Here is a 24,715-nt window from a genome sequence, read left to right on the forward strand (position 1 = left end):
ATGTGTTACAAGAAAGAAGATCATGATATTTCCTGAATATACGAGTCAGATTCTGAGCTTCTCAAACAACTGAAGGACAGAGACACAAACAGCAGCCTCACATTTCACATGTTGACATATTAAGAATATTTTTGAAAGCAGACTAAATGCACTGTATTTGTTTAACAGTGTGACTTTTTTCAAACATGATTTATTCAAGGAAATTTCACTCATTCAGAAACATCAGTCAAGTTTGAGAAAAAAGTTTTAAGTAATCACATAAAATACACTTCCTTTATTTTGTGTTGGGTAAGGAGTATTTCTTTGATCCTCTCTAATAGGGACAGTAATAAATCTGTGTATCTGAAAGAATCACACAAGTTCAGTTTGATGCGTCGTCATCATTTAACTTACAAATAAAGTTTAGATTCTGGTAGCATCACCTGTCTTATGTGTACTTTTCTTGTCTTACATCAATTCAATAAAAAATGGCACAGTTGTCAAAGAAGTGACATTCATGATGCAGAAACTAAAACTGACTTCTTGACGTTTCATTTTCATTCAACACTCAGATACATGTTCCCTATTAAATGGGAAATACAGCACATTTCACATGGATGTCCAATCAGTGTTGATGGTTAACGTAGTTGACAGAAGCAATAAATTCCTCGGTCGTGCTATACTGACCTGGAGAGAGTTCACTTGCTTGCAGAGCTGTGCCCGTGGTGCCTCATGTACCAGGATGTATTGTGTGTGAACTTCTGACACCTGTTGTCATCTATAGGTATTACTGTGACCAAAACATAGCGTTGGGCAACAAAAAATCTCATCTAGCATGCACCCAGAGGTGGTGACATCACAGTGACAATGCTGGATGCAGGAAGAACAACATTTTGCGGCAGGAAAACTCAGATGCAATATGACAAAAATACCAGGACGTTCTACTGCATCCTATTCATGCCAGCATGCTTTTCAGACTATTCTGACCCACAATCCCTTGTGCCAGGTGTATGTGCAAGAGGGTCAAAGTTCAAGGTGCAAAGTTATGAGAAAGTAATATGTCCTAATTGTATGCACACTGCATGCAAAAGTTTGTAGTCTGTATGGGCATCTGCAGCACATACTAAAAGTAAAAAAGAAGAAGTATGCAGCCTGGAACACAGAGTAAGATTTCTCCATAAATTAGCACACAAGGAGGAACTTAGTGCTTCAATTGCCTGCCAACAATGACTGGACATCCATATTAAAAGTGACAACGATTCCCTGAAATGTACAGCATCAAATTAAAACACTTTAGGTTCCTAACTACCAACCTAAAGCTGGAAATCAAGCTCAACAGTCTTTCTCCAGAATTGCTTAACTGGCCAAAGACTCCCGTCACAGGCTAGAAAGTCTGAAAACAGAGCCAAGAGAAGGAGCAGAAGTCTAGTCAAGTCTCTCAGACCACATTACATTATGCTTAAAGGCTACTGTGGAATATTTTGATGCTAAAAATAAACTGCTTTCCTCAGCAGTAAGTGGTGAACACAGGCAACTTTAATTGGCACCAGCTCTAATAATCTGACATGTCCCAACCAACAAGTGTCAACAGTGACTTGATTTCTTGATTTTTAAAAGGTGGGTTTAGGTGACACCGTGGAGGTTTGCAGAGAAAATCAATGATATAAATAAATGATCTATTGACTCCATTGTTTCCTCAAAAACTGGATTCTTCAGTCACTTGAAAATCTGCAGCTCAGACAATATTGATTAAAAAATCTATTTGATACAAGTGAGGTTGTTTTAACAGTCAGAAGAGGCACAGCTGTTACATGTGATCATCTTGTTACTGGTCTGATGTACTAATTAAAAGTATTTTAAAATGAATGGAAATCATCTAAATTCATTTACAGATCTGTCGAATGAAAGAGCACAGCCTCCATTAATTCCATGTTTGGCATATTACTCACAGGTTAACTTCCCAGATCAGCAAAGACAACCCTGTTTATCAATGTTTTAAATTAGTTTTTCAAATGAATCAAATGCTATTCTTTGGACTTCTTCTTCTTCTTCTTTGGAGGAAGTGCCTCCTCATTTATATTGTCATCTATAGAGGATTTGTCCTTTTTACACTTTTTCCTTTTCTGCTTTACTGTTGCTTCTTCTTCTTCTGAAACTTCTGCTTCCGCTGCAGATTTGTTCTTCTTGGTTTTTGGAGCACAGTCCTGGAGCAGCTCTGATTGGCTGGATTCTGTATCATTACTGTCATCCTCAGCAAGTTCACTGTGATGTTTGGAGGATTTCTTCTTTTTCTTTTTCTTCTTCTGTTTTGTATCAGTGTGCAGCTCTGCAGTCTCCTCTGGACTTTCTGCTGCAGGTGAAGGTACTCCTTCATTCTGTTCTGCATCCTTGTTTTTCTTCTTCTTATGTTTCCTCTTTGTTTTGTGACAAAGGTCCACCTCACCATTTTCTACACAGATCACATCCCCCTCAGTGGAAACTGCATCGTTTGTTTCCTCAGTGTCCTCACTGGCTTTCTTCTTTTTCTTCTTCTTGGGTTTAACATCTGTTTCAGGACTTTCAGACACTTCATCACCATTAAGCTCATTAATGCTACCAGTGGATCTCTTCTTCTTTTTCGTCTTTTTTCTCTGAGAGTCCTCAGCCGTCTCCTCCTCCTGCTCAGCTGACTGGGAGGTTGGTGGAGTCGCTGTGACACAAACCGGTGAGGAACTTCCTGATTGGCTCTTTTTGCCATACTTAGCCATGAATTCAGCCTCCTGCTGCTCTAGCCTGGCTAACTTGGCGCTCATCGTCAAACCGTGCCTGGCTCCTCTATAGAAAGGCAACAGAAATCAGGAATTAGATCCCTTTTTCCTAAATGTACTCATTCTGACAGATTACAAAAGTTGCAAAACTCCAAGGCTTTCTCTTTTAAGACAATTAAAATGCTTTTATTGTCACAGCATGGTCATATCAGACATTAAAACACACAAACTCACACGATTCAGCATCAAGTCTTTGTCAAGGAATCGGCAAATGTAGTTTTTGATCCTAAACCTGCTTGTTTGTTATAAGGTCTAAGAACAAAAGAACACTTGGCATATCAATTTGGACTAAAAAGTTGCATAAGAACTCCTGCACACTGTCTAACAGATCTGAACAGTTACAGTTTAAACTGCATTCTCAAAAAATATATAACTATTAAATGTCAATGTCCCAAATACTGCAGGTCACATTTGTAAATGAGCTTATAGTGGTACAATTACATTGCAACCACTAAGGTCTAATAGATGCAACAAGTATTTGTTGTTCAAACAAGTTAAACAACAATTAAATTTACTACTGGCACGAAGAAATGATGGCAGTAAAAAATGCACATATTCAACAGATTACAACATTTAAAGTCTAACATGACCATGGTGTGACAATAAAGGCATTTTTATTGTTTTTTTTTTAAAAAAGGGTGCATTGAAGTTTTCTGTATTTTTACTGCACTTGCTTCCCTCTCCAAAGAGCATCTCAAACAAACTCATTACCCCAAAATATTTTGATATTACAAAACATTCAATCATTGATTATTTTGTAATGAACTTACTTGTGAGCCGTGCGCCCTCCACAAGCCTTCATTAGATCAGCATCAGAAAGCCTGTCGAGCATCAATGAATAACTTAAATTGTATAGTATTGTTATTTTTAATGGTGCTGCAAAGTGCTTTTTGCAGACAAATCAAAGTGATCGAACAATAACACAGTGATACCAATTAAAAACAGTAAAAACAGGTCATAAAGGAGAAAAACGACAATATATCAAGAATGAGTGTTCTGCAGCTTGTGAGAAAAATCTCAACAAAAGCTGCGTCAGATGAAGTTCTTACTTGTTGGTGCTGGAGAGATCCAGTCTCTGGTCCTCCTCATCTGAGCTGCTGCTGTCATCTGAGATGGAAGAATTTGGTTCTGGCTGCTCCTGACCAGACAGCAGTGTGGCCGACTGAGAGAGAAGCACAGAAAATCAAAACGAACACAGTGACAGCACCATTCAAACATTTAAACAAATGTTTAAACATATTTAATCTGTGTTAATGTGTCTGTCTGTCTTCATGGTATGTCGCTCATTGTTTGTATCAGATTACTCTTGTTTTCTGATATGTTATTGATTGATTTTGGACCATTTTGGACTGATAGTGATACTGAATGTCGGATTAAGACGTCCCTAAGAGCTTCGCTGTCAAACATAGACTGAGATTTAGCTAATGCATAAGAAAGAAATGTAAAACTTACCTTGACAAAGCATCCATAAAGTTTGGCTTTAGCCAGCGTGGCTTTCCGTGGCTTTTTATTGGAGATCATCCCATCTTCATCTTCCTCCACCATCTTCTTCAGCTGAATACCGTTCTGGTTCACACAGAAAACCAGAAACCATTTGACCTTCAGTCAAGACTGAACCAGCTGATTTCACTTATTAACAGGCGAGAAGGAACTAATCAGGGTCATGCTGTCGTTGGAAAAAATCTGTTTTTAGTTGAAAGTGACTGATAACTTAGTTTATTAGTTCAGAGTTTGAGGATCTACATGTAGCTCTCATATTTGCTGCAAATTTGTTGTTTTGAGCCACCAAGCTGCTCCTGAAAATATTCACACACTGAACCGACAAAGTAGCTAAATACAGCTACATTCACAAGTGGAGGAGGTGAATGAGTGAGTGCTGAGACTCTGCCGTCATGACTCAGCAGGTAACCTTTGCAAATGTGCAAATGATTAATCAAGTTGAATATCACAAGTTATTAAAAAGTACAGCAGGAAAACCCAGAAAATTATGTCATTAGCACTTTTCATGTCCTCATCTTGAAGCCATTGAGTTTTGTGAATGGGTTTTGGTTTGAAGCCTGAAATAAAGGCTGTGGTTAACACAGAGGCTTCAGAGATTGACACATTTTGTTCTATGACATGAAATGTGTTATAAATAATTCAGTTGTGATTTTTGAAGCTTTTACATGTCTAAAAAAAAGGCAGCTGGTAAATGAGACTGCAGAAGTTGTCAGGGACATCAAACGTCATCACACAAAACACGTGTCATTTAGAGATGGTGACGCAGAGTCAGGCCATAAAGAAAGTACACCAGAGTTGCATAACCTTACCCTTTTACTTCTGGCGACTGTGTTTATGCTTCACAAATTACACAAATGTGCAAGTATCATAAACTTATGTTTGCCACAGTTTATTTTCTTCAAGAATCCAAAATCCAGTGGGAAAATCCCTTTGGCTTTTTCTGTAAGGGACCAGAGTGAGGCTAACTTCCTGGTTGGCCTACAAAAATGCATCATCTTTGCAGCACTCCGTCTCTATTTAAATTCCTTTTCTTGGTTTTCCTCTCAATTGTTGCCATGGATCACTGTAAACATTCACAAGGTGCTTTGCATTGACCATTTATTGTTGAATTTAAGTGAGTAGAGGGCAGGATGTGAAGCTGATCAGGTGGTCTGTGATTTATAAAGTGAACACTGAATGAAGGCGAGCGTATGCATGGTTTTTATAAGTCTGCATATTTTTTGGCATGTGCCATTTTCTGCTTTTGTGCACACGCACACTTTTAGTAATGATCTTACGCACCATTTTATTAATGAGACTCCTGTTGTTTTCTCATGTGTCTTTGGACTTTGGACAAGGAAAGTCTGAGGCAACTAACCCAGACATTTGCATTCACACATACAGCTCCTCCGCTTAATATCTAGATAAGTGAAGAGTTGCAGGGTGAAAGAGGCTTTTGACTGTGTGTTCAGCTTTGTGAACTTACCTGATCAGACTCCACCTGCAGGCTGGAAGAAGCCTTATTAAAGACATGATCCCACCAGTGGAAAGTGAACTGCTCACCTTCCTTATGTCCAACCTGACAGAGACAATCAACATGTGTGAAGTTTAGACCAAACCAGTGACAGATGCCAAAACAGTTACAGCTGTGTATCAGTAATCCACTGAAATGTGAGCAAATGCCGCATAAAACATCACTCACCCCTCCTTTGTCACACTTCACTTTTACTTTAATAGCCTCTGAAATGCCATTCTCAGCTCGCCCCAGTCCTTTACCTGAGGACAGAGTGGACCAAATAAGAAACCTGCACCTGAGTGTGACACACCGCAGAGGTTGAATTGTTCAGAGCATCTTACCGTGTTCCCAGCCGTGACGCAGGAGCTGCTGCTCTGCAAACTTCAAGCCACGACTTTTTTCTTGGACAACCTCTGCCATCTGTAGTAAGAGCAGAAAAATTCACTGATTACTGATATGGTGACTGATACAGTGAACTTTTGACATGGAATAAAGATACCTTTTTTAACAGGGGGAAAAATGGAAGAAACCTTGGGCTGTTTTATCAGTCTGAAACTAATTTGAGTTTTTTTTTTTTTTTAATCTCCTGTCCAAAACACATACTTGTATCTTTAAATGTGTGGTACTCAGAGAAAAGATTTTGGCTGGAACCCATGACATTGTATCTGGGATAAAGTTTTACTAGTGTAGTAGACCACAGCTAGTAAATTGTGGTGCTCACTGAAATCTGACTGTACTGAATAACTGCATCCCTTCAGGACACTGAAGCTTGTTTCAAATACAAACAGTACAAGGTCAGTGCAAAATTCCTCTTGTTTAATTATTTTTGTGTTTATTTCAGTGTTATCAACTTAAACATTTGATTGGTTTGTGACTTTCTGAACAGTATTGAAGTTTTCTCAAACCTGTTTGGCACTACATGAATGTCAACCTCCTCTCAGTTACTGTTAAGGTAAACAAGCTGCTTCACAACTGAACTTTTTTGGTGAAAATACGGCTGCAAAATTACAATTACATCGAAATCACAATATGGGCAAGTACACTATACAACACACAGAACCAGAGAACCAGATGACAATTTTTTGAAAAATGTGAGAGAAACTAGCATTATAATTATAAATACTGTGGTGGGGTAGAGATGCCCTGGCCTACACATCTGGTTCTTCAGATGACTGAAAACATGCATGTTTGGTACAGACCCCTGCAAATGTCATATCACCATGATTTTAATAGTTAACCATATTGTGCAGCTTTAAAAAAACAAAACAAAACAGACTATTAATTTACTGGTTAATCGAGAGAACATTAACTCCCTTCTACTCTGATAATCAATAAACACGGTGGTTTGTGTGAACAGTTTGTCATGTAACCAGTCGAATTAAAGGCTGCTTAGCAAATTTTACTGCCATGTTAACTGTATGCACATCCGACAAACATTTATTTATTGTGGATAACAGGTTTGTTTTCTTCCCCGAACTTTGACGAGACTAAGTTGATGCTAACAGCTAACATCAAAGCTGAACAACTTACAACAACATTTCGCCTGTTTATTAACAGACTTTCTTCAGCTAACGTTTTACAAACATCGCTATCACATTAGAAGTCAAACCCGATTTACCTTTTGACGTCTTGTGTCGTTAAAACTGCATCACTAAAGCCGACAGACCGAGGGTTAAAAAAAAGGCATTTAAATGCAACACCGGTCGTTAGCCATGCGGTTTCCAGCAGAAGGCTGACATGACACCGGAAACACGTCACTGTAGCGCCCGCCTTCTTTTTGCAGCAGAGCTGACGGGAGGCTCCTCGCTGCGGTAGCCTATGATCGCCTAATAAAACAAATACTACCATCTGCTGGTCGACTGCAAGAAGCACAAGATGAAAATCTGTACTAAAATAACTTTCCACTGATTAAATGAATAAACATATTAAAATATACATATTTTTATCAAGTAGTTCAAGACAAACTCAACTAAATATAATGGATCTTTACTCAACTAACATCATGGAAACTTATTTTTAAAACAACTTTCCAAGAAATAAATGCATAAATATATTTTAAATATAGTTTTTTATCATTATAAATGTTTTTTTCTACAGCATGTGCAATGCTGTACTACAATGCACACATAGTATGTATATATTTATTTTATATTTATTCTATATGATGATGATGATGATGATGATTCATTTCATTTGAAAGGGGCAGCTGAAGATATGAGAGGAAAGGGGGCAGAGAGGGGATGACACGCAGAAAATGGGCTGCAGGTGGGAGTCGAATCTGTGGCCATTGCAGAAGACTGACACTCTATGAGCTGAGCTACAGGGATGCCCAAATCACCTACACGGGTTAATTTCATCTGCTGTCGGCCACACCCAAACAATTCACATTACACAGTTTGTTTGATAGGAATCTTGTTGATTTGCTTTGAGCCTCACACTGTTTAAATTGAGCACACATATTCTCACAACAAACAATTTTCTGTTATATTCATCATGTTTTTATGTCTTTAACTTATTGTGGGGTTTTTTTTGGGGGGGGGGGGGGTTCTCTTCGTGGTTGAGCAAAGGTTGTGGCTAAGAACTGAGGACTCTGAAATCCTGGAGCCATCCAAAGTCAGAGGGGGATCACGCTTTAGTTAGTTTTTGCCTCGCATTGGTTGTAGTAGGCGTCCATGTTGTTTTCCGCTTGTGTGTTCTTTGGTTTGGACGAGCGCTATGTATGTTCATTGCTGGCTCCATAACAGTGTGATACCACCATGGATCCCAGCCACACTGGAAAAAGACTGTATTAGAAACCATAAGAACACAGGAAAGTACGACATAGCCAGACCTGGTAATGAAAAGACTAAAAAAGGAGAGTAGAGAGACAGTCGAGGTAAAAACTTGTTTATAGTAAGATGGACAAACTCATATATATAGATTATAAGCATGTGTTTATGTTCCACTGTTGGTTAAATCTGAAAATAAGTGTTTCTGACTTTTTGACTTTTGACAATTGACTTCTAATTGGAACTTGTGACTTTATTTTCTGTTTTGATATTGTGAAATTATTCTCACTAAACAGTTGACTGATTCATCACAGAAGATTAAAGAAAAGAAGATGGTTACTATTCAAGGCTACTGATTTATTAATGATTCTAAGTTCTTGATTTATAATGTGTTTAGTGTGTTTTGGTGGATGTTGCTTGAATAGATTTGTAAATGTCAATTTTCTTTCAATACTTTGATATGTAATTTCTCCCTTTTTTATTTTTAAGGTTGGAAAAATCATAGCCATTATCACATATGTATTCTTCATCAGTTTGATCTGCTGCTTATAATGACATGTTTTTTATGGCTGCACTATCCCATCAAATATAAATATTTCTGATGCGTAATTTCATACATACATTTCCCTCAGTTTCACCCTGGTGTGGGATGTCTGATGTCGGTGAACCTGTTTGGATCTCCAACAGAATTTGAAATAAAGTTAGGCAGGTTGGGAAAAATGTTTGACTTTACAGGTTGAGTTTTAAAGACCGTCCCAGTGGAGGATCAGAGGATGAAGGGGCAGTTAGACACCAGCATGTCAGTAGATGGCAGTATTTCACACCAGAAAAATCATTCTCTCTCAAACCATCCAAGGTGCCTTCATGTTATTTACATCAACAGCTTGAGTCTGTGAATGCAGGCCTATTAAATAAACCATATGCAAAAATTAGTGTTTATAAAGATCTTTAATATATTTTTTACTGGTTTAAACCTGCATGTTGGGGAAAAAAATGACGTAATGACTGCTGCAGTCCTCTGTGATCACAACACATCTGATGGATGCATTATCCAACAAACAGCTCACAGGATTCAGGATTTCTCTTTAAGAGATTCCAGGTCAATTAAAGGTCAGTTCAGCCCTTCAGATATTATCATACCTGACTGAAAACAGGTTCAGGCTCTGTGCTTCCAAAACAATGACAGAAAAAAAGATCCTGCTACACCACTTTTCTTTAAACGTCTCCAGAGGATCTAAAAAAGATGTTTTCAACCATTTAGTCTGCAAACATGTTCTCTTACAAACTTTGTGACAACAAGTTTGAAATGACTTTTTTTTTTTAGTTAAGTTTGTTTAATTAATACAGGCAAGTAATACACATAACTGGAAATATGGAGACATTACAATACAACTCAAAAGAAAAAGAAAAAAATAAATATACAGAATATTCATAGACCAATAAAAAGGGGAAAAAATATAAAGTCTCACTCTTCAGATCTTGTCCCATTTCTTATTATAGTGAGCAACTTTGCAGTGGTTTGGAGCTTCAAATATAAATATTGACTGAAAATTTGAAGTGAATATTGAGTGGCCTTTTTGGACGTTAGTCCATAAACTTGCAACATATAGAGACTAGAAGAACAAATGCATCTGGTCTTTCTTTTCCTCTTACAGAATCTACATAGTGATGATCGTTCAATGTTCAACATATTAAGTTATTTTTTAGTGGCAGTGTTTTTGTAGGATAACTTCAATTGAGAGATTTTGGAGTAGGAATCAATTGTTGTTTTTGTAATTTTTCTTTACAGATTGTTTAGAAGGTATTAAATTATTAAATTAATCTTTCCAAAAAGGGTTAAACTGTATGCAGAAAAACAGTAATGCCACTGAGCTGTAAAAATAACTTAATTATCTTTGTTTCAGATAAGTCATTTCTGACATCATGTAATGGACGCACAGACTTGCTTTCTGTATCAGCTTTTTCAGCTTCCTTTTCCTGTAAGTTGGAATTGCTGAAAGCAGCTGTTTGAATTTAAAAATATCACATATCTGACCATAAATATAACAAAACTGATGGTATGAAAGGAAATCACCTATCTAGTATATAACTGATAAACATGATACCATTTCTTTGGAGGCTTTCACAAATATGGACTTCTCATGCATTAACAAGTCTGAGTTCATCCATTACATGATTTTGTATATCTTCTGGCGTGTCTGAAGGGCAGCAGTGGAAATTCAACCAGGCTTTAATGCATCTTTAAAAATGAGAGACAGTTTCTCTCATATTCATTCAAATCACTGTTCAAAATGGTTAGATTTTAGTTGAAAAAATGTAAACAGTTTCCTATTAAAGAACAAGGACAAAGAGGATAAATTTGGACTTGTTGTCCCGAAACTTAACACAGTTTAGTTATTATTATTGTTATTTCATGAATCTGCTTATCTGGATCTCATATTTTCACAAACATTATTGTTATTGTTGTATGTTATTGTCGGTCATATTTCAACCGTGAGACTAGTAGAGATAGACTCTGATTGTTTCCAGGATGAAGAAATCAAGATTTAAATGTTAGGAATGACATTTGTTTGGGTGTATTCGAAAGTTATATCCTGGATTGATCACTGAATATCTTTTCTGACCTTTCAAGGACGACTAAAAGCAACACTGAAATGATGCCACCCCCTCTCCATGTCCTCAGCATGGGACTGCTGGTCAGCCCCTATGTGGCCTGGCTGCAGGAAACAATTTTATTTCCCCCTGCTCTTGGTTTCCGTGCAGTGAGGATGTTTTGCTTCACCAGGCCTCCATCCATGAGTTGTTTATCTGTGTCAACGCTCAGCAGGGGGGGAAAACTCCCGTCCTGAACAGGCTGGTTATCATGGCTGGCCCACTGTTTGGGAGGAAGCCCTCCAACTGCTGGCTGCAAAGACTGACTGACAGTTATCTCAGAGGAGGTTATTACACAGCTGTCAATAAAGAGTGTGTGTCAGAGTGTTTTTAAAGGTTGGGGTTAGACCCCTTCAATTCAGTTAAGGTAAATATTCATGCTACAGTGCACAAATATATTTTAGATAATATTACTTCCATCTTTGTGACAACAATTTGTAGAAAAAGGCCCTTTCCTGTTTCGACACGATAGTGCCCCTCTGCACAAAGCATGATTCATAAAGAAACGTCTTTCTGAATTTGGTGTGGAAGAATAAGACTGGCCTGAACAGAGCCCTGACCTAAAGTCCATCCAACACCTTTGGGATTAACTGGAACACTGCTTGAGCCAGGCCTTATTGCCCAATATCAGTGTTGGACATCGCTGATGCTCTGCAGCCTTGTTCCAAAATATGGTGGAAAGCCTGAAACCAGAACAGTCATGGCTGATATAGCAGCAGATTAATGCCCATGGTTTTGGAACGAGATGCTCGACAATCATACATAGGTGTAAAGTTCAGGTGTCCACATAGATAGACATAATGTAATACAAATTTTGTAATGTGTTTTTGGGTTTCTCTTTAAATTCACTAAGAAAAGCAGAAAAGTAACAACTTGGTCAATATTTCGACTGAACCTGTGCTGTTGTGGACAGACAGTTGATCAATTAGTTTGTTAGTGTTATTGTGTGACTTTGGTGAATCCAAACTAACCTTTCAAAACACCACAGTCACACAATACTACAAATAAACTAACCAATCGACAAGCAACTCCTGTGTTCTGTTAGGTAAAAATTCAGATTTTGTCTGGTTGGTTTGGAGAGAGTGATATCTGGGTTATATAACAGCGGTTTCTCATCAGAAAAGGTTTCCTGACATTAAAATAAAAATACTGAAAAGACTGTGAAAACATTTCAAACATGAAGTACACTTAAACTGGTATTGACTTTCAGTGAATCCAAACTAACTTTTTAAAACTCTGATATCCCACAATAACACAAACAAACTAACTAATCAAGGCAGTGGTAGACCAACACCTCCCATGCTCTGTGAGGTAAAATTAATGTTTTTGCCACAGGAGTCTGGTGGCTTTGAAAAGAGCTTATATAAAGGCGGCCTGACGGAAAGATAAAGTGGTCAAAATACTTTGAATGTAAAACACACTTAAATTGCTATTTATATTTTTAGGTGGGTCTTTTTTAAGTGGGTAAAAAACATTTGTTGTTGTTGTTGGTGTCCACAGCAATGCATTGCTTGACTTCCTACATTGGGACTCCTGCTGCTTCTCCAAATGGGGGGCGTGCAAGTAATACACTGACTATGGATAAGTACCTCATACAGCCTTACTTCAAAAATCCTAATCATCCCTTTGAAAATCCCCTAATTATCTTTATCACCTTCTTAAAACATTGTCAAGTGCCATTATCAGGTTAGACTTTCATACTGATAAACACTTTTGTCCATCAAGGTTATTTTAACAACAAACACTCTGACTTCTATTAAAGGAATAGTTTGACTCCAGGAAGTCACTACTCCCAGCCAAGAAAACATCCAGCACATACCGTACATCGTCCTCCCATTTACTTACATTCAAAAGGGCAAAGGGACGAATAAAACTTTCGGTATCGGCAGCATAGCAAATTTCCATCTTCACTTCACGTGGAGTGTTGAGTGAACTTTGACCTGTGAACCAGTTCAACTAATCGCAAAAACCTGCGTGTGGTTGGCTCCACATGGCCACGCATTTAAAGGACCAGTTTGTAGGATTTAAATGCAAGTTGCACTGTGCTACTGCATGTTCTCTGTCTCTCCCTCCCTATAATGTGTTAGTTTTGTTAGGCTCACTACTTCCCCCGTTTAGTCTTTGTTCTAAGCTAATATTTGCTGCATATTTACTGTACAGAATATAAGAGCAGCATCACTCTTATAAACACTAAGTATATTCCTCTTGGAAAGAAAGCAAAAATGAATATTTCTGAATAATGTCAAACTATTTTTATATTGTAATTCATCATCTTCAGAGAATAAATCCTAGTATCTTTGGTAAAACTCTGCTTTTGCTAAAGTTACAGCTTTAAATAATCGTTTATAGCCTTTTGTACATAAGAAATATGAAAGTCTACTGGACAAATCTGTGTATTTATCTCCATAGAGGTGAAATTAGCCATATTTTTCCACCTGCAGGAGTCAGAAGAAAGTTCCTCTGTTTTCCATCAGGTATTATCCCACTGGACCATTTATCCCCCCCAAAATTCCTAAACACACACACACACACACACACACACACACACACACACACACACACACACACACACACTTATACATCAAGGTCTGAAGGCCTGCTGAAGACAAAAACAAGTCTTATTTTCCTCCTTCACCTCCCCAACTCTCTTCTCTGCCCCATCCCTCCTCTTTTCTCTCCTCCTCCTCCTCCTCCTCCTCCTCTTCCTCCTCCTTCAGTCCCCTCGCTGTCACAGTTTTTCCAGTTTCTTTGGCTCCACTTCAGGACCCTCCCCCGCTGGATGTGACCGCTCTCCTCCTTCTCCTTCACACTCTTCTCAATGTTTACACCGCTTCAAAATTTTTCTAAGTGTGTGAGAGCTTGAAAGAAACGTCCTTTTTTTAAAATTCTTATTTTCGTCCTTTGGAAGTGTAACTGCAGCACAGCGAGAGAAGAATCAGAGGAGTTCTTGTCCGGCCGGCAAGGTGAGTAAAAAGCTGTCAGTCAATGTAAAAACTTCACAGGATTGTCACGGAGGAGTGTTACGGTTTATTTTCACGCTATTGTCGCACATGATGATAGGATATGGATTTGATTTATTTTGTGTATGCTGTCGCGCACTGTATGAGAATGTGCTGTTATGGAAAATACAGCAGCATGTTCCTACCACAGTCTCCAAAGTGGTGAAAGATGCAACTTCTTTTGCGAAAAAACAAAAAAAAAACAACTAAGATTTCTCTTTCGAGACTTGATGGTAAAACTGAAGTCATCTACTGTGAGTTTATAATTACTTTTATGAATGTAGTTTGTATTTTCTGAAGACCTAATTCGCTAAAATGCGTAAAACTGAGCACGTTTGAGCAATTTCATCTGACATTAACACCCATCGAAAAGGTCCAGTTCTGTATAAGTCAGTTTAATAGATGGTGCCTTGCACATATTTATGAACAAGTAAGTAGCTACAGGTAGAAAAAGTACTCAGCTTTAGACTGAGTACTTTTTCTAGGTGGTAGTGACACTTTGGATTTTGTCAGGAAAGAGCAGTTTTGGATGTTGCGCTCAGCCACGTTGAGATTTGTGCAATATTTCAATTAATAGTTCAGTTCATTAACAGTTATTTATTTATTGGTTATTTTTTTCTTTGTATATTAAACATTATGCTCACTACTTTAAATTATGTTACTGTTTGGTTTGCATAACGGGATCCTCAATAAATATTTGTTCACAAAAAGACCCTAAAGTAGAAATACAGCAATGTGAAATGTAGTTATGTAACATTACCAAAAACTCAGACCACGACAGAACTGCAAAAAAGGACGACTTGAAAAAATGTCCTTTATTAGATAATAAATCTGACGTGTATAGCATTTTTGTTTGTGTATATATACACATATATATCTTTCTTTTGATTTGAAATGCTTCTGATTTCCTTCTTTAATAAAAATAAAATTAAGTCAGCTGTGACAAGCATGTGCAAAAAGTTGGCATGAATTGTCTTTGGCAGTGAATGTTTTAATCTACAACTGCAAAATAAAAACAATTCAGCAGTCATAGCTAAAAATTAGTTCAGTACGGTATTGTACAGTAATATCACAATATTTGATAAATATGGTTACGTCCTACTAGAAGTGTGTGGTTGTGTCTGTATCTGCACTGTATCTTGCTGTTTTTGGGATGTTTCTGGGTTTCAGCCTGATTGACAGCAGTGTGTGGCACCCAGCCAACACAACACACAAGATTTGAGGTTGAAACTCTATAAAAATGTTGCGGTTACATCGCTGTCTCCATCTCTCTCCTCTGCTCTCTGTCTGTGAGAGCTGCACAGAGAGACACGCAAAGTGACGGGATGAAATTTTGCTTCGGCTGTAGGTTATTCACACAAAATTCAGTGTTGTGTGGAGGCATGGTTGTGTTTTTTTGTGCTTCAGAATGTTACCACAGTTTGATTCACTGCTTCGTTCTCGCTAACATCGCTCCCTCACTTCATTCACTCTTTACCTCCATCATTCATTCAACTTTGAATGGAGTGTTTGCAAACAGTTCTGCATATTCTAAATGCATGAGACATTTTCTATGTACCTTTACTTGTAATTAAGTTTTTTTATTGCAGTCTGGCTACTTTTACTTAAGTAAAGGATTTGCATATTTCATACACCTCTATTGAAGTAAAAGAAAAAAAATATTACCAAGAAAATGTACTTCAAGTAACAGTAAAAGTCATTATGCAGAATGGCCCCTTTGACACTGTTACGTCACCGTTTTATGAATGTTGTAATTCAGGCTGAACAGTTAATCAAAATCTTGTCAAAATCACAATATTATATAAATATATTAATATTAACTTTGACTACTTTTTTGACAATTTTCTCATTTCAGGAATCACAATATTTGTTAAAGGTAAAATGTGTGTCAAAATACCATGTTAAATTAAATATTGTGGTGCAGCAGAGATGTCCTGGCCTACACATCATATTCTACAGACTTAAGAAAACATCTTTGTTTGGTACAGATCCCTGCAAAAATCACACTTAAATCATTTAAATATGCTTTTCAATGAATCAGAGTAATGATATAAAAATTCACAATTGCAATATCAGACAAAATAATTGCCATTAGATATTTTTTCAAAATCATTGAGCCCTAGTTGTATTATTGTTTTATTATTCCTGATCCCCTTGTATGCAGGCAGTATTTATATGTTGCAGCTGGTTGAGATGATACAAATGTTAACTACTTTATATACTTTTATATCACGTTTTGTATGTAAAATCTTAATGTGCAAGGTAAACAGTGACTTTGCTATGATGTAATAAGTAGCATAACATAGAATTACTCATGTAAAATAGAAGTACCTCAAAATTAGGTGGAATGCTACAGTAAATGTGCTTAGGTACTTTCTACCACAGGATGTGAAAGTATCACATCACATTTCATTACCATTTTTGGAAGATTTCTGAACACAGTTTGGTGCTTACGCTTTATTTATCATATGAGCTCTGTGTGAAGAGACCTGCAACTAACACATTCTAACAATGATTATAAATACAAATACAAAAACTTTGTTGTCCACAGTGTAGAAATCTGCCTTTGGTTTTCCTATAAAACATGTCATAAAATACAACATTCAAGACATACATATATATGGAAGACATAATTGTAAAACACATAACTGATAAAATAACAAGATGTAGAAGTGTAATCCAAGTAATAATCCCACTAAATACTAAATATATTTGTAATCTGATTATTTCTTTTTTATTTGTTGAATAGTTACCATTTTTATCTAGATACATAGTCCCATAACATGTAATCCATTACTCCCTAAGCCTGATCTCAGCATACATATTCATAAAAACACAGCTCATAATCCACGAGTCTGCACTATACACCACATCACATTGGTCTGCTGCAGCAAAGTCAGGAGAACCACCCCGTTATGCTTTTCTATTGGGTCCTAATTTCATTAATTACCTTGACGACACTCAGGACAAATGATTCCTTGCAGGTATTTCTACTTGCTATTGGTAATCTTTAACATCTTCCTGAGGGTCAAAGCTTAAAGTAACTCTACAAAAGATGAAAATAGTCATTAATAATTACGTCATAAAACCACTTGACTGTCTTCATCACGTGCACAGACTGTAAATAGTGACTCTTATTGTAAATTTGCATGCAAGGACATATCACTCGACACTCATCAGTGGGTGAGTTAAACCACTTGTTGATGTGAACTTGTTGCATTGTGTCACTTCTTTATGCACTTGCTGTATTTTTCCTTCCTGACTGAGTTTTTTTGGCATCTCTGCCTCTGCTTTGAAAATGTCTCCAGCTACTATCAAGAGAGTGTGACTCAGAAAAGCTTTGCTCCTCTGGCATGTGTCCTCTATCGATTCAGTGCAGAGGAAGTTGCTGGGAGTCGGTCTGCTGTTTCCTCAGTGCTCACCTCCTCCTCCTCCTCTGCTACTCTGTTTGATTTTCATTAAGTCGTTTAGACTTAATCCAAGTTCTGGATCCATCTCTATTTGGGTCACAGAGGAGCTGTGACTCAAGACAATGAAACGTGGCGGCGAGGTGGCTGCAGTCCATACGCCTGTATGACATCCTGTGTGTGATGTGTGACTCACCTTTCATGTCCTGTCAGTGAAGTTAATCAGGTGAAGCGGAGTGTTTTGTTCTCTCTGCAGATGTGAGAGGCTCCAGTGGTTGTTGATGCTTTCATGCTTGTTTCGTGTACATTCACGAGTCCGAGGGTTGAACAATTTGTGCATTTTCCTTCAACTGATATTTGAACATGCTAACAATCAATATGTGATTAGTCATTTATAATTAATAAGATACTAAACACACTTCTTTTTCTCAGTTTAGGTTTTATTGAAGAAATCCTAGCAGGGTATATAGTTATATGAAACATTCATTATATACAAACAATTTAAAGGAAAAGAATAATAGAACTGTAAGGCTGTCACTCGAAATTTTTAATCACTTAAATGTTTAAAAGTTCCATGTAGCCAAAACTGATGTTTAGGTGTTTTTATTATATTTGTATTGCACTAAACAGTATGTCACATATATGCCAGCATCTGGCCCAGCAATGACAACATAGTTAATTTTTTTAGACGCTTTCAGGTGTTTTTAATGGCATTTCAGAGTCAGCCTTTTCCTGGAAAACGATTTAAAACTGTTCATGACTCATCTTGCACTCGGGGACGTACATTCAGTTTGCATCCAGTGAAACTCTTTGCAGAGCATAGAGTGACAGTACATCCATTCACTGGAGCAGGCTAGAGTGTTTCTGGGACCTTACTGTACAGAAACAAAATTTTATAACTTTATTCAATGATTTTATGCCTGTAATTTTAAAGGAATGTATGACAGGAAAGTGGGAGGGAGAGTTGGGGAATGACATGCAGCAAAGGGCACTTGTTGGAAGTCAAACCCATGGCCTCTGCAGAGGAGACTCAACCTTGGTGCGTGGGGCAAAATGCTCTACCAACTGAGCTACCAGGGCACCGATTTGAGTGATTCTATGGGGAAAATATTTCCTGTTTTCCACTCTGATGTCCTCCAGCTGCTCAGCTTCATTGCTCAGTGATTTAATTGCTAAGTTGCTTGATGGACGGATAGCTTTAGCCTCACAACTGTGACAGTTAGCTGCTTTCAGCGGGCAACAGAACCAGGATCAGCAGCCAACAAGGGATGAGACCAACAAGGAATATAGTACTGAGGTGGTTTAATGAGTTCCCAGATGGAAAGATAGCTTTTCTTGTTGCTAAAGTGGCTTAGCTACCTGCTAACTGCTGTTATGTTGGTTAGCTGTGATTCAGCCCCAAGATGCTGGGAGCCAAACCTGGCAAGAAAACCACCTTGCTACTGTAGCCTTTTCCCTGTAATCAAACTGGTCTCTGAAACTTTGGTCCTATTGTGACTGTGTTCACTGGGAGCTCTCAGTCTGGTAAGAGTTAGCTAACTCCAGCTGACCACTCTCCGTCCTACTTCTACGGGCTGCTTTATCTTCTTGATGGCAGGTGGCGTAACGCACACTCAGCACTATTGGCTACTATAAATGCCAATCAGTGTCTGCAAGTGCCTCCCTAGCAGCTTGTTTTACAGGAAAAACGTAAGCAATAGAGGTGAAGTCATGCAACTTCTAGTGGACCACAGTGGGACTTAACTTGGCACAGTATTTGTATTTCTTCATAGACCACTGTTCATGTTTTTTCTGAGGTAAGATCCAATGGGACACTCTGGAAGGGCGTGACTTCATCTCTCTATAAGCACTCTGCTAGCTGCTTCAAGGGAACTTAAACTGTGATTAATTGATTAATCATTAATCGTTAACATCCCTATAAGGACCATGCAACACACTGTGTGCAAGACTCTGATATGTAATGGTCTAATGGTAAAAGGGAATATAATTAAAGCTGTTTTCCTGAACTGATTGTGTCCTCATTTTGATTGATTCTTTTATTGAGCCGGTGCAGTTTTCAAAAAGCAGTAAAAGCTCTGATAGAAGCACCATATTGAAGAAAAATGACTGCATATTCACAGGGTGTTCATATTCACTTGTTGACAAACTGACTGACACTTTTACAGTGTTAATCCTCTGTAGGTTTAGAGCTATAAAATGATTAACTACTGTACATTGAGGCGTACTGTTTTGGAAACAAACTCCTCAGTGGAGCTGTAAAATCTCCCCGTAAATTCAGCATTTTTTCACTTTTGCATTTATTGTCTGTGACTTGTGAATGAAGACTTTTTTGATTAAGGAGACCCTGGCACAATTTAAGGCATAGAAAAACATCTGCGAGGAAGGCAGCAAGATATGATTAACTATCAGAGTAAATCTCAGCCACCTGGTTTGGACTCCTGACCTCACATCTGCTCTGGCAACCAAAAATCTCCAGGAAGTCTCTCTGACTGCAGACTGAACTTTCCTTTGTCCTTCTCCAAGTATTCCTGAAAGCACTGTGCCATTTTTATATGTGCCATTATTTACATATACTGGTTTCATGGGTTAGATTCTGCTTGTGAAAAGGAGCACAACTGTTCCTCCCTGAAACCATCTTTGTTTTTCTTCAGTGTCCTCATATGAGATCCTCATTAGTGGAAAATAGCATCTCCCCCCCGAAAATGTGTCTGCCCTCCTCCAGACTGTTTCAGCTATCAGTCGTACAGCACTCGTAGAAGTAAGGGTTCCAAAAGGGTTCTTCCTCAAGGGCAGAGGTTCTACCCAGAGCCATTTGCTTCTGAAGAACCCTTTTTTTAAGAAAGTGGAGTTTTGGTAACACTAAAGGTTCCATCAAGAACCATTTTTTGTTCTTCAGAAATTGTTGAAATCCTTGAAGAACTCTTTCTTTAAGGCTTTGTCAAGGGTTATTTGTGCCATAATATAAAAGGGTTCTCAGTAGAACACCCTCGGTAGATTCTAGGTAAAACCCCTGAAATATAAAAAGATTCTTGATAGAGTCCCCTGGGTGGGTTCTAGATAAAAAAGACTTGGACCTTTAAAAGGTTCTCTGTAGAGGCCCCTCAGTGTGGTCTCAGTAGACCCCCTTAGTTTGTTCTAGATAAAAACCTTGGGATATAAATAAGTTGCTGGGCTGAACCTTGCTGGGTTCTAGATATAACCCTTGGAATTTAAAAAGGTTGAATCTCCTGGATGAGTTCTACATTAAAATATTTGGACTATAAAAAGGATCTTGGTAGAACACCCTTAGTGTGTTCTAGATAGACCCACTGGAATGTATATATGTTCTTGAATGACTCTCCTGAGTGTGGTCTTGATAAAATCCACGGAATAGAGGATCATGGTGGAACCTCCTGGATGGGTTCTTGTTGCATGGGAAGATTTTGGATAGAACCTCCAGAGAGGGTTCTGGGTGGAACCATTACACCATAAATGGGTCCTCTCTAGAACCCCTCATAGGGGGTTCTGAGTTGAACCTTTAAAAGACAGCTCTAGGTATAACTCTTTATGTCGGGTTCTAGGTAGACCTCTCTGATAGTGTTGCAACTGGAACCTTTCTAAAAGGTTCCACCATGAACCAAAATGGGTTCTGCTATGGGACAAGCCACAGAACCCTTTATGGTTCTAGTGAGCACCTTTATTTCTTAGAGAATAATGGCAACCCATATTTTGTCTGGTGGAGCTACAAACCCGTCTCTGTCTGACAGCTGGAGATCTGGCTGACCTACCATCTGTTTGTCCAGGAGAGGACTTGGGCTCAGGCGAGCCACTGGATATGTTTTGGTTGGAGATGACACTGCCCAGAGACACAAAGAGATGAGGTAGACCAAGAAAAAAGTGGAACCGAGGTAAGAGGCATTAGGGTTCATTTGATCCCTCTGTGCCTGGACGTTTTTAAGATTTATTGTGACACCATGCAGGGTACCCAGAGTGTCTGCGTGTTGTCTTTTGAAAGCCACAACTCTTCTTGACAAGTTTATAGCCGATGGCCACACACCATTTGTGTGTTATTTAAGTGAGATCACAGCCTGTGCTGTTTGTGTTATCCTTTGAAGCATCAGTCGGTCCACCACTTGAACAGATATTCATGGTCCCCAGAGGATGAAGCCTGCTGACATTGGTGATCCCCTGACTGTTCATATAGCAGTTCATGAAGCTTTCACTTATCTCAACATCTGTAAGATAGTTTAGCAGAAAATTTGGTACAGCCATTCATTGTTTCCAGAAGATGAATCCTACTGACTTTTGTGAATCCCTGACTTTTCCTCTTACACCACCATGAGCTTAACATTTGAGATTTTGAGTAAAATGTCCCAGCAACTATGAAATGTATTGCCAAGGCATTTGGTACACACATTCATGTCCCCGCTCAGGTGCATTAGGGTTGGGTACTCTTCACATTTGAACTGATACCTGTACCTGGAATTCAATACCAGTACCCAACAGTACCTTTTTGGATACTATTCTATTCTCTCTGTAATAACAAAAATGTAGTTTCTATTGTAGAAAATAAGTCCAAACTTCTCTGTTGCAAAATTGTTATTTATTTTGAATATTGTGTTATTTATTTAGAGAATTTTACACACAACACAAAGTAAAAACACTCTCTCTCCTATTGCAAACCTATCTTTCCAACCTGGGCAACGCTGTTGTTTGTGTGTGGAGGAAACACATGATTTTTTTCCTGTTATGTTGTTGTCGTCGTTCCCACTGCTTTGCTGCATACTGTAATATTTCCCCATTAATAGTGTTGGCTGAATGTTGGCTAATGCTAATGCCAGGACAGGACAGTTATCACAGTAATAAACCAGTTATCTCCAACTATAACTTATCCTACAAGCTACCAGAAGATGTTGATGAAGTCATCGATGGCTCACATAAAGTTTTGTTTCTCGCGGTGGGTTAAGTTTCACTGTTTAGATCCTGGCTTCAGGTGTGCTAATGTTAGCTGCGGCTGCTAACATTAGCTGCAGCTGCTGTGGGAGACTTGTCTTTCAGGCTATGAAAAATGATGCACTCTAGAGCTTTTAGATTCACTGTGTTTTGTGTTTGTTAGACATGTTGCCTTCACCAGATTTGCATTTCCCATCAGAAACATTGCAGCGGACGAGGTCTGTGTCGACTTAAAGTTTAACCACACTTGCATCTGCTTTTGGCTTGCTGTTGTCCTGATTGACTAACTCCACTCTGTGATTTGAACAAGCTGCTGCTGTTTGCTATAACACAGCTCTCTCTTTCTCTTGTTCCCAGATGCGCTCCCAGGTATTGAAATTTGGCACCAGTTGATTCAACATGAATTGGTACTCAGTAGTAGCAACTTAATTTGGTTGGTACTCTTAAAAGTACCAAGGTAGATGACGGTGGTTCAACTGTTTCCATTGTTCCAACGTGGCTTGCCATGGAAACCATGGTAGGTGCATAGCATGAGCCTGGCCAACCAGACAAATCTGCAAACTCTTGTTTCATTTGCTCTGGCAGATACATGCGGCCACTTTCTCATTCAGACAGTCAGACTTCCGTTCATCCTAGATCTTTTTGGGCCAATCACAACTGTTTATCTAATATGGAAGGATTTGATACGATGAGTGACAGAGGAGCAGATTTGAAAAGTCACAGGTCATCTGTCAAACTCGGCAGTGTTGATCAAATATGAATCACGATTCTGTTACTGCATTGTCTATTTCTCATCTCTAATGTGTGCAGAAATGTTTAAATGTGCTGTTTTTGAGGAAGTCTGCGACCAAGCTGTCAATATTTTCCTGCTTGAAAATGGACCAAGTACTGCCCCAAGTTAGATGTGTTTCATCGCATGTTGAATTGCTGTCATTGGTTGTAGGTCATGTTGTGTTGCTCTGATTATCTAATTGGCAGAGGTATTTTGGAATTTGGTCTGCACCCGCTGATAACTCTCCTTGGAAACTGAAAATGAACTGCAGTATATAGTATAAGTGTTTAGTTGGAGTTTAGTTGTCTGTTTGCTTTGTTTTCTTTTAGTTTTGGTGACTTTGTACTAGTCATTGCTGTAGTGTTGGTGCATTTAGCCTACTTGTTAATCATGTGGGTGGCAATGTGGCACGTAGGAAAATCTACTTGAGTTTGTGTGTAAAATGCTGCATAATGTCACTGGAACTGTTGTCTCTGTTTATTAACCCCACAGTTTTTAATACATCAGTGACAAAGTTTGCCCTGTGAAAGTTAAGTGGATGCAAAAAGTGACCTTTATCTACCTCCCCAAGCTTGTATTTGTGATTCTAAAATAGTCGTGATGAAAAAGACAAAGAGCACAGGGAATTCAGAAGAAGGTGACACGGCTTGAATATTCCTACCACAGGCTTATATAAGCCTTTCAACCCCATGTGCTCTGCAGCCGTGCAAGTAATTTGGAGCAGATTCGACTGCAGCCCTCCAGCTCGGGGGTTTTGGGTCGCTGTGCTCTGCTCTGCCTGTGGAACATGAACAGTTTCATTGGGCTCTGGCTCAAATAACCACTCATAAAAAAGCAAAGGTCGGGGGGTTTGGGGCTGGAACAGAAGGAGGAGCCAGCAGCGGCTTGATGAAGTGACCACAGACTACTTGTACTGTGGTGAGGGTCTTTCCTGAAGTTGCTTATGTTGGTGGTTGGTGGGTGGTGTTTTGGGTGGTGGGTGGAGCAGCAGTGGAGACATTGTTCATTAAGATTTCAGGGGCTTTCACTGGTGTCTACGTCTCGCTGTGGTGTCTATGCAGGATGACTGGAACCAAGTGAAACCTGAGACGTAGAATTAGAGGAAATACAGCTCCAAATTCAAGGCCCAGAGGGCTTCTCACTTTGTGTTTCCATTGCTGTGATGAAAACAGTGTTATGTTTATGCTTTTGTTTGTTTTTAATACTCGCCCAAGTGAAATCTACAGATTGAGTGCAAACTGTTTATTTTGTCAGTAATGGGAGGAAATATCACACAAGATGGAGAAGTGGCAAAAGTATACACATCCTTTATTGAAGTAGAAGTACAGATACTTCTGTAAAAAAAGACTCACAAGACTAAAAGTTGAAGTATTGATTCAACTTCTTTAAAGCAAAAGTGAAAAA

General features: G+C 38.5%; 2 protein-coding genes across 2 annotated transcripts in view; one reads left to right on the forward strand and one right to left on the reverse strand.

The window, feature by feature from the left end:
* Positions 1-1,688: 1,688 nt before the first annotated feature.
* gpatch4 (G patch domain containing 4) lies at positions 1,689-7,550 on the reverse strand. Its single transcript, XM_084725725.1, has 8 exons — positions 7,400-7,550; positions 6,123-6,201; positions 5,968-6,041; positions 5,752-5,844; positions 4,239-4,352; positions 3,836-3,948; positions 3,557-3,607; positions 1,689-2,793 (listed from the first exon to the last, which is right to left on the reverse strand). The coding sequence occupies exons 2-8, from the start codon at positions 6,199-6,201 to the stop codon at positions 2,004-2,006; spliced, it is 1,314 nt and encodes a 437-aa protein (XP_084581851.1). The 5' UTR covers positions 7,400-7,550; the 3' UTR covers positions 1,689-2,003.
* A 6,414-nt stretch (positions 7,551-13,964) lies between these two features.
* pear1 (platelet endothelial aggregation receptor 1) overlaps positions 13,965-24,715 on the forward strand; it is an 80,549-nt gene continuing 69,798 nt past the window's right edge. The window contains exon 1 of the mRNA XM_084726941.1: positions 13,965-14,164. The gene's annotated coding sequence lies outside the window, so the exon portion shown is untranslated. The remainder of the gene's footprint in view (positions 14,165-24,715) is intronic.

The sequence above is a fragment of the Lutjanus erythropterus genome, chromosome 9 (assembly GCF_056507025.1).
Source record: "Lutjanus erythropterus isolate fLutEry1 chromosome 9, fLutEry1.hap2, whole genome shotgun sequence".
In the NCBI taxonomy this organism is placed as follows: Eukaryota; Metazoa; Chordata; class Actinopteri; order Lutjaniformes; family Lutjanidae; genus Lutjanus; species Lutjanus erythropterus.

Excerpts from the sequence above, each read along its gene's own strand:
- gpatch4 (XM_084725725.1), bottom strand. The coding sequence starts at position 6,201 with ATGGCAGAGGTTGTCCAAGAAAAAAGTCGTGGCTTGAAGTTTGCAGAG. Across the intron at positions 3,949-4,238 it reads TTTATGGATGCTTTGTCAAG|TCGGCCACACTGCTGTCTGG; the intron begins GTAAGTTTTACA and ends CTTCTCTCTCAG. Across the intron at positions 3,608-3,835 it reads GATCTCTCCAGCACCAACAA|GCTTTCTGATGCTGATCTAA; the intron begins GTAAGAACTTCA and ends GATGCTCGACAG.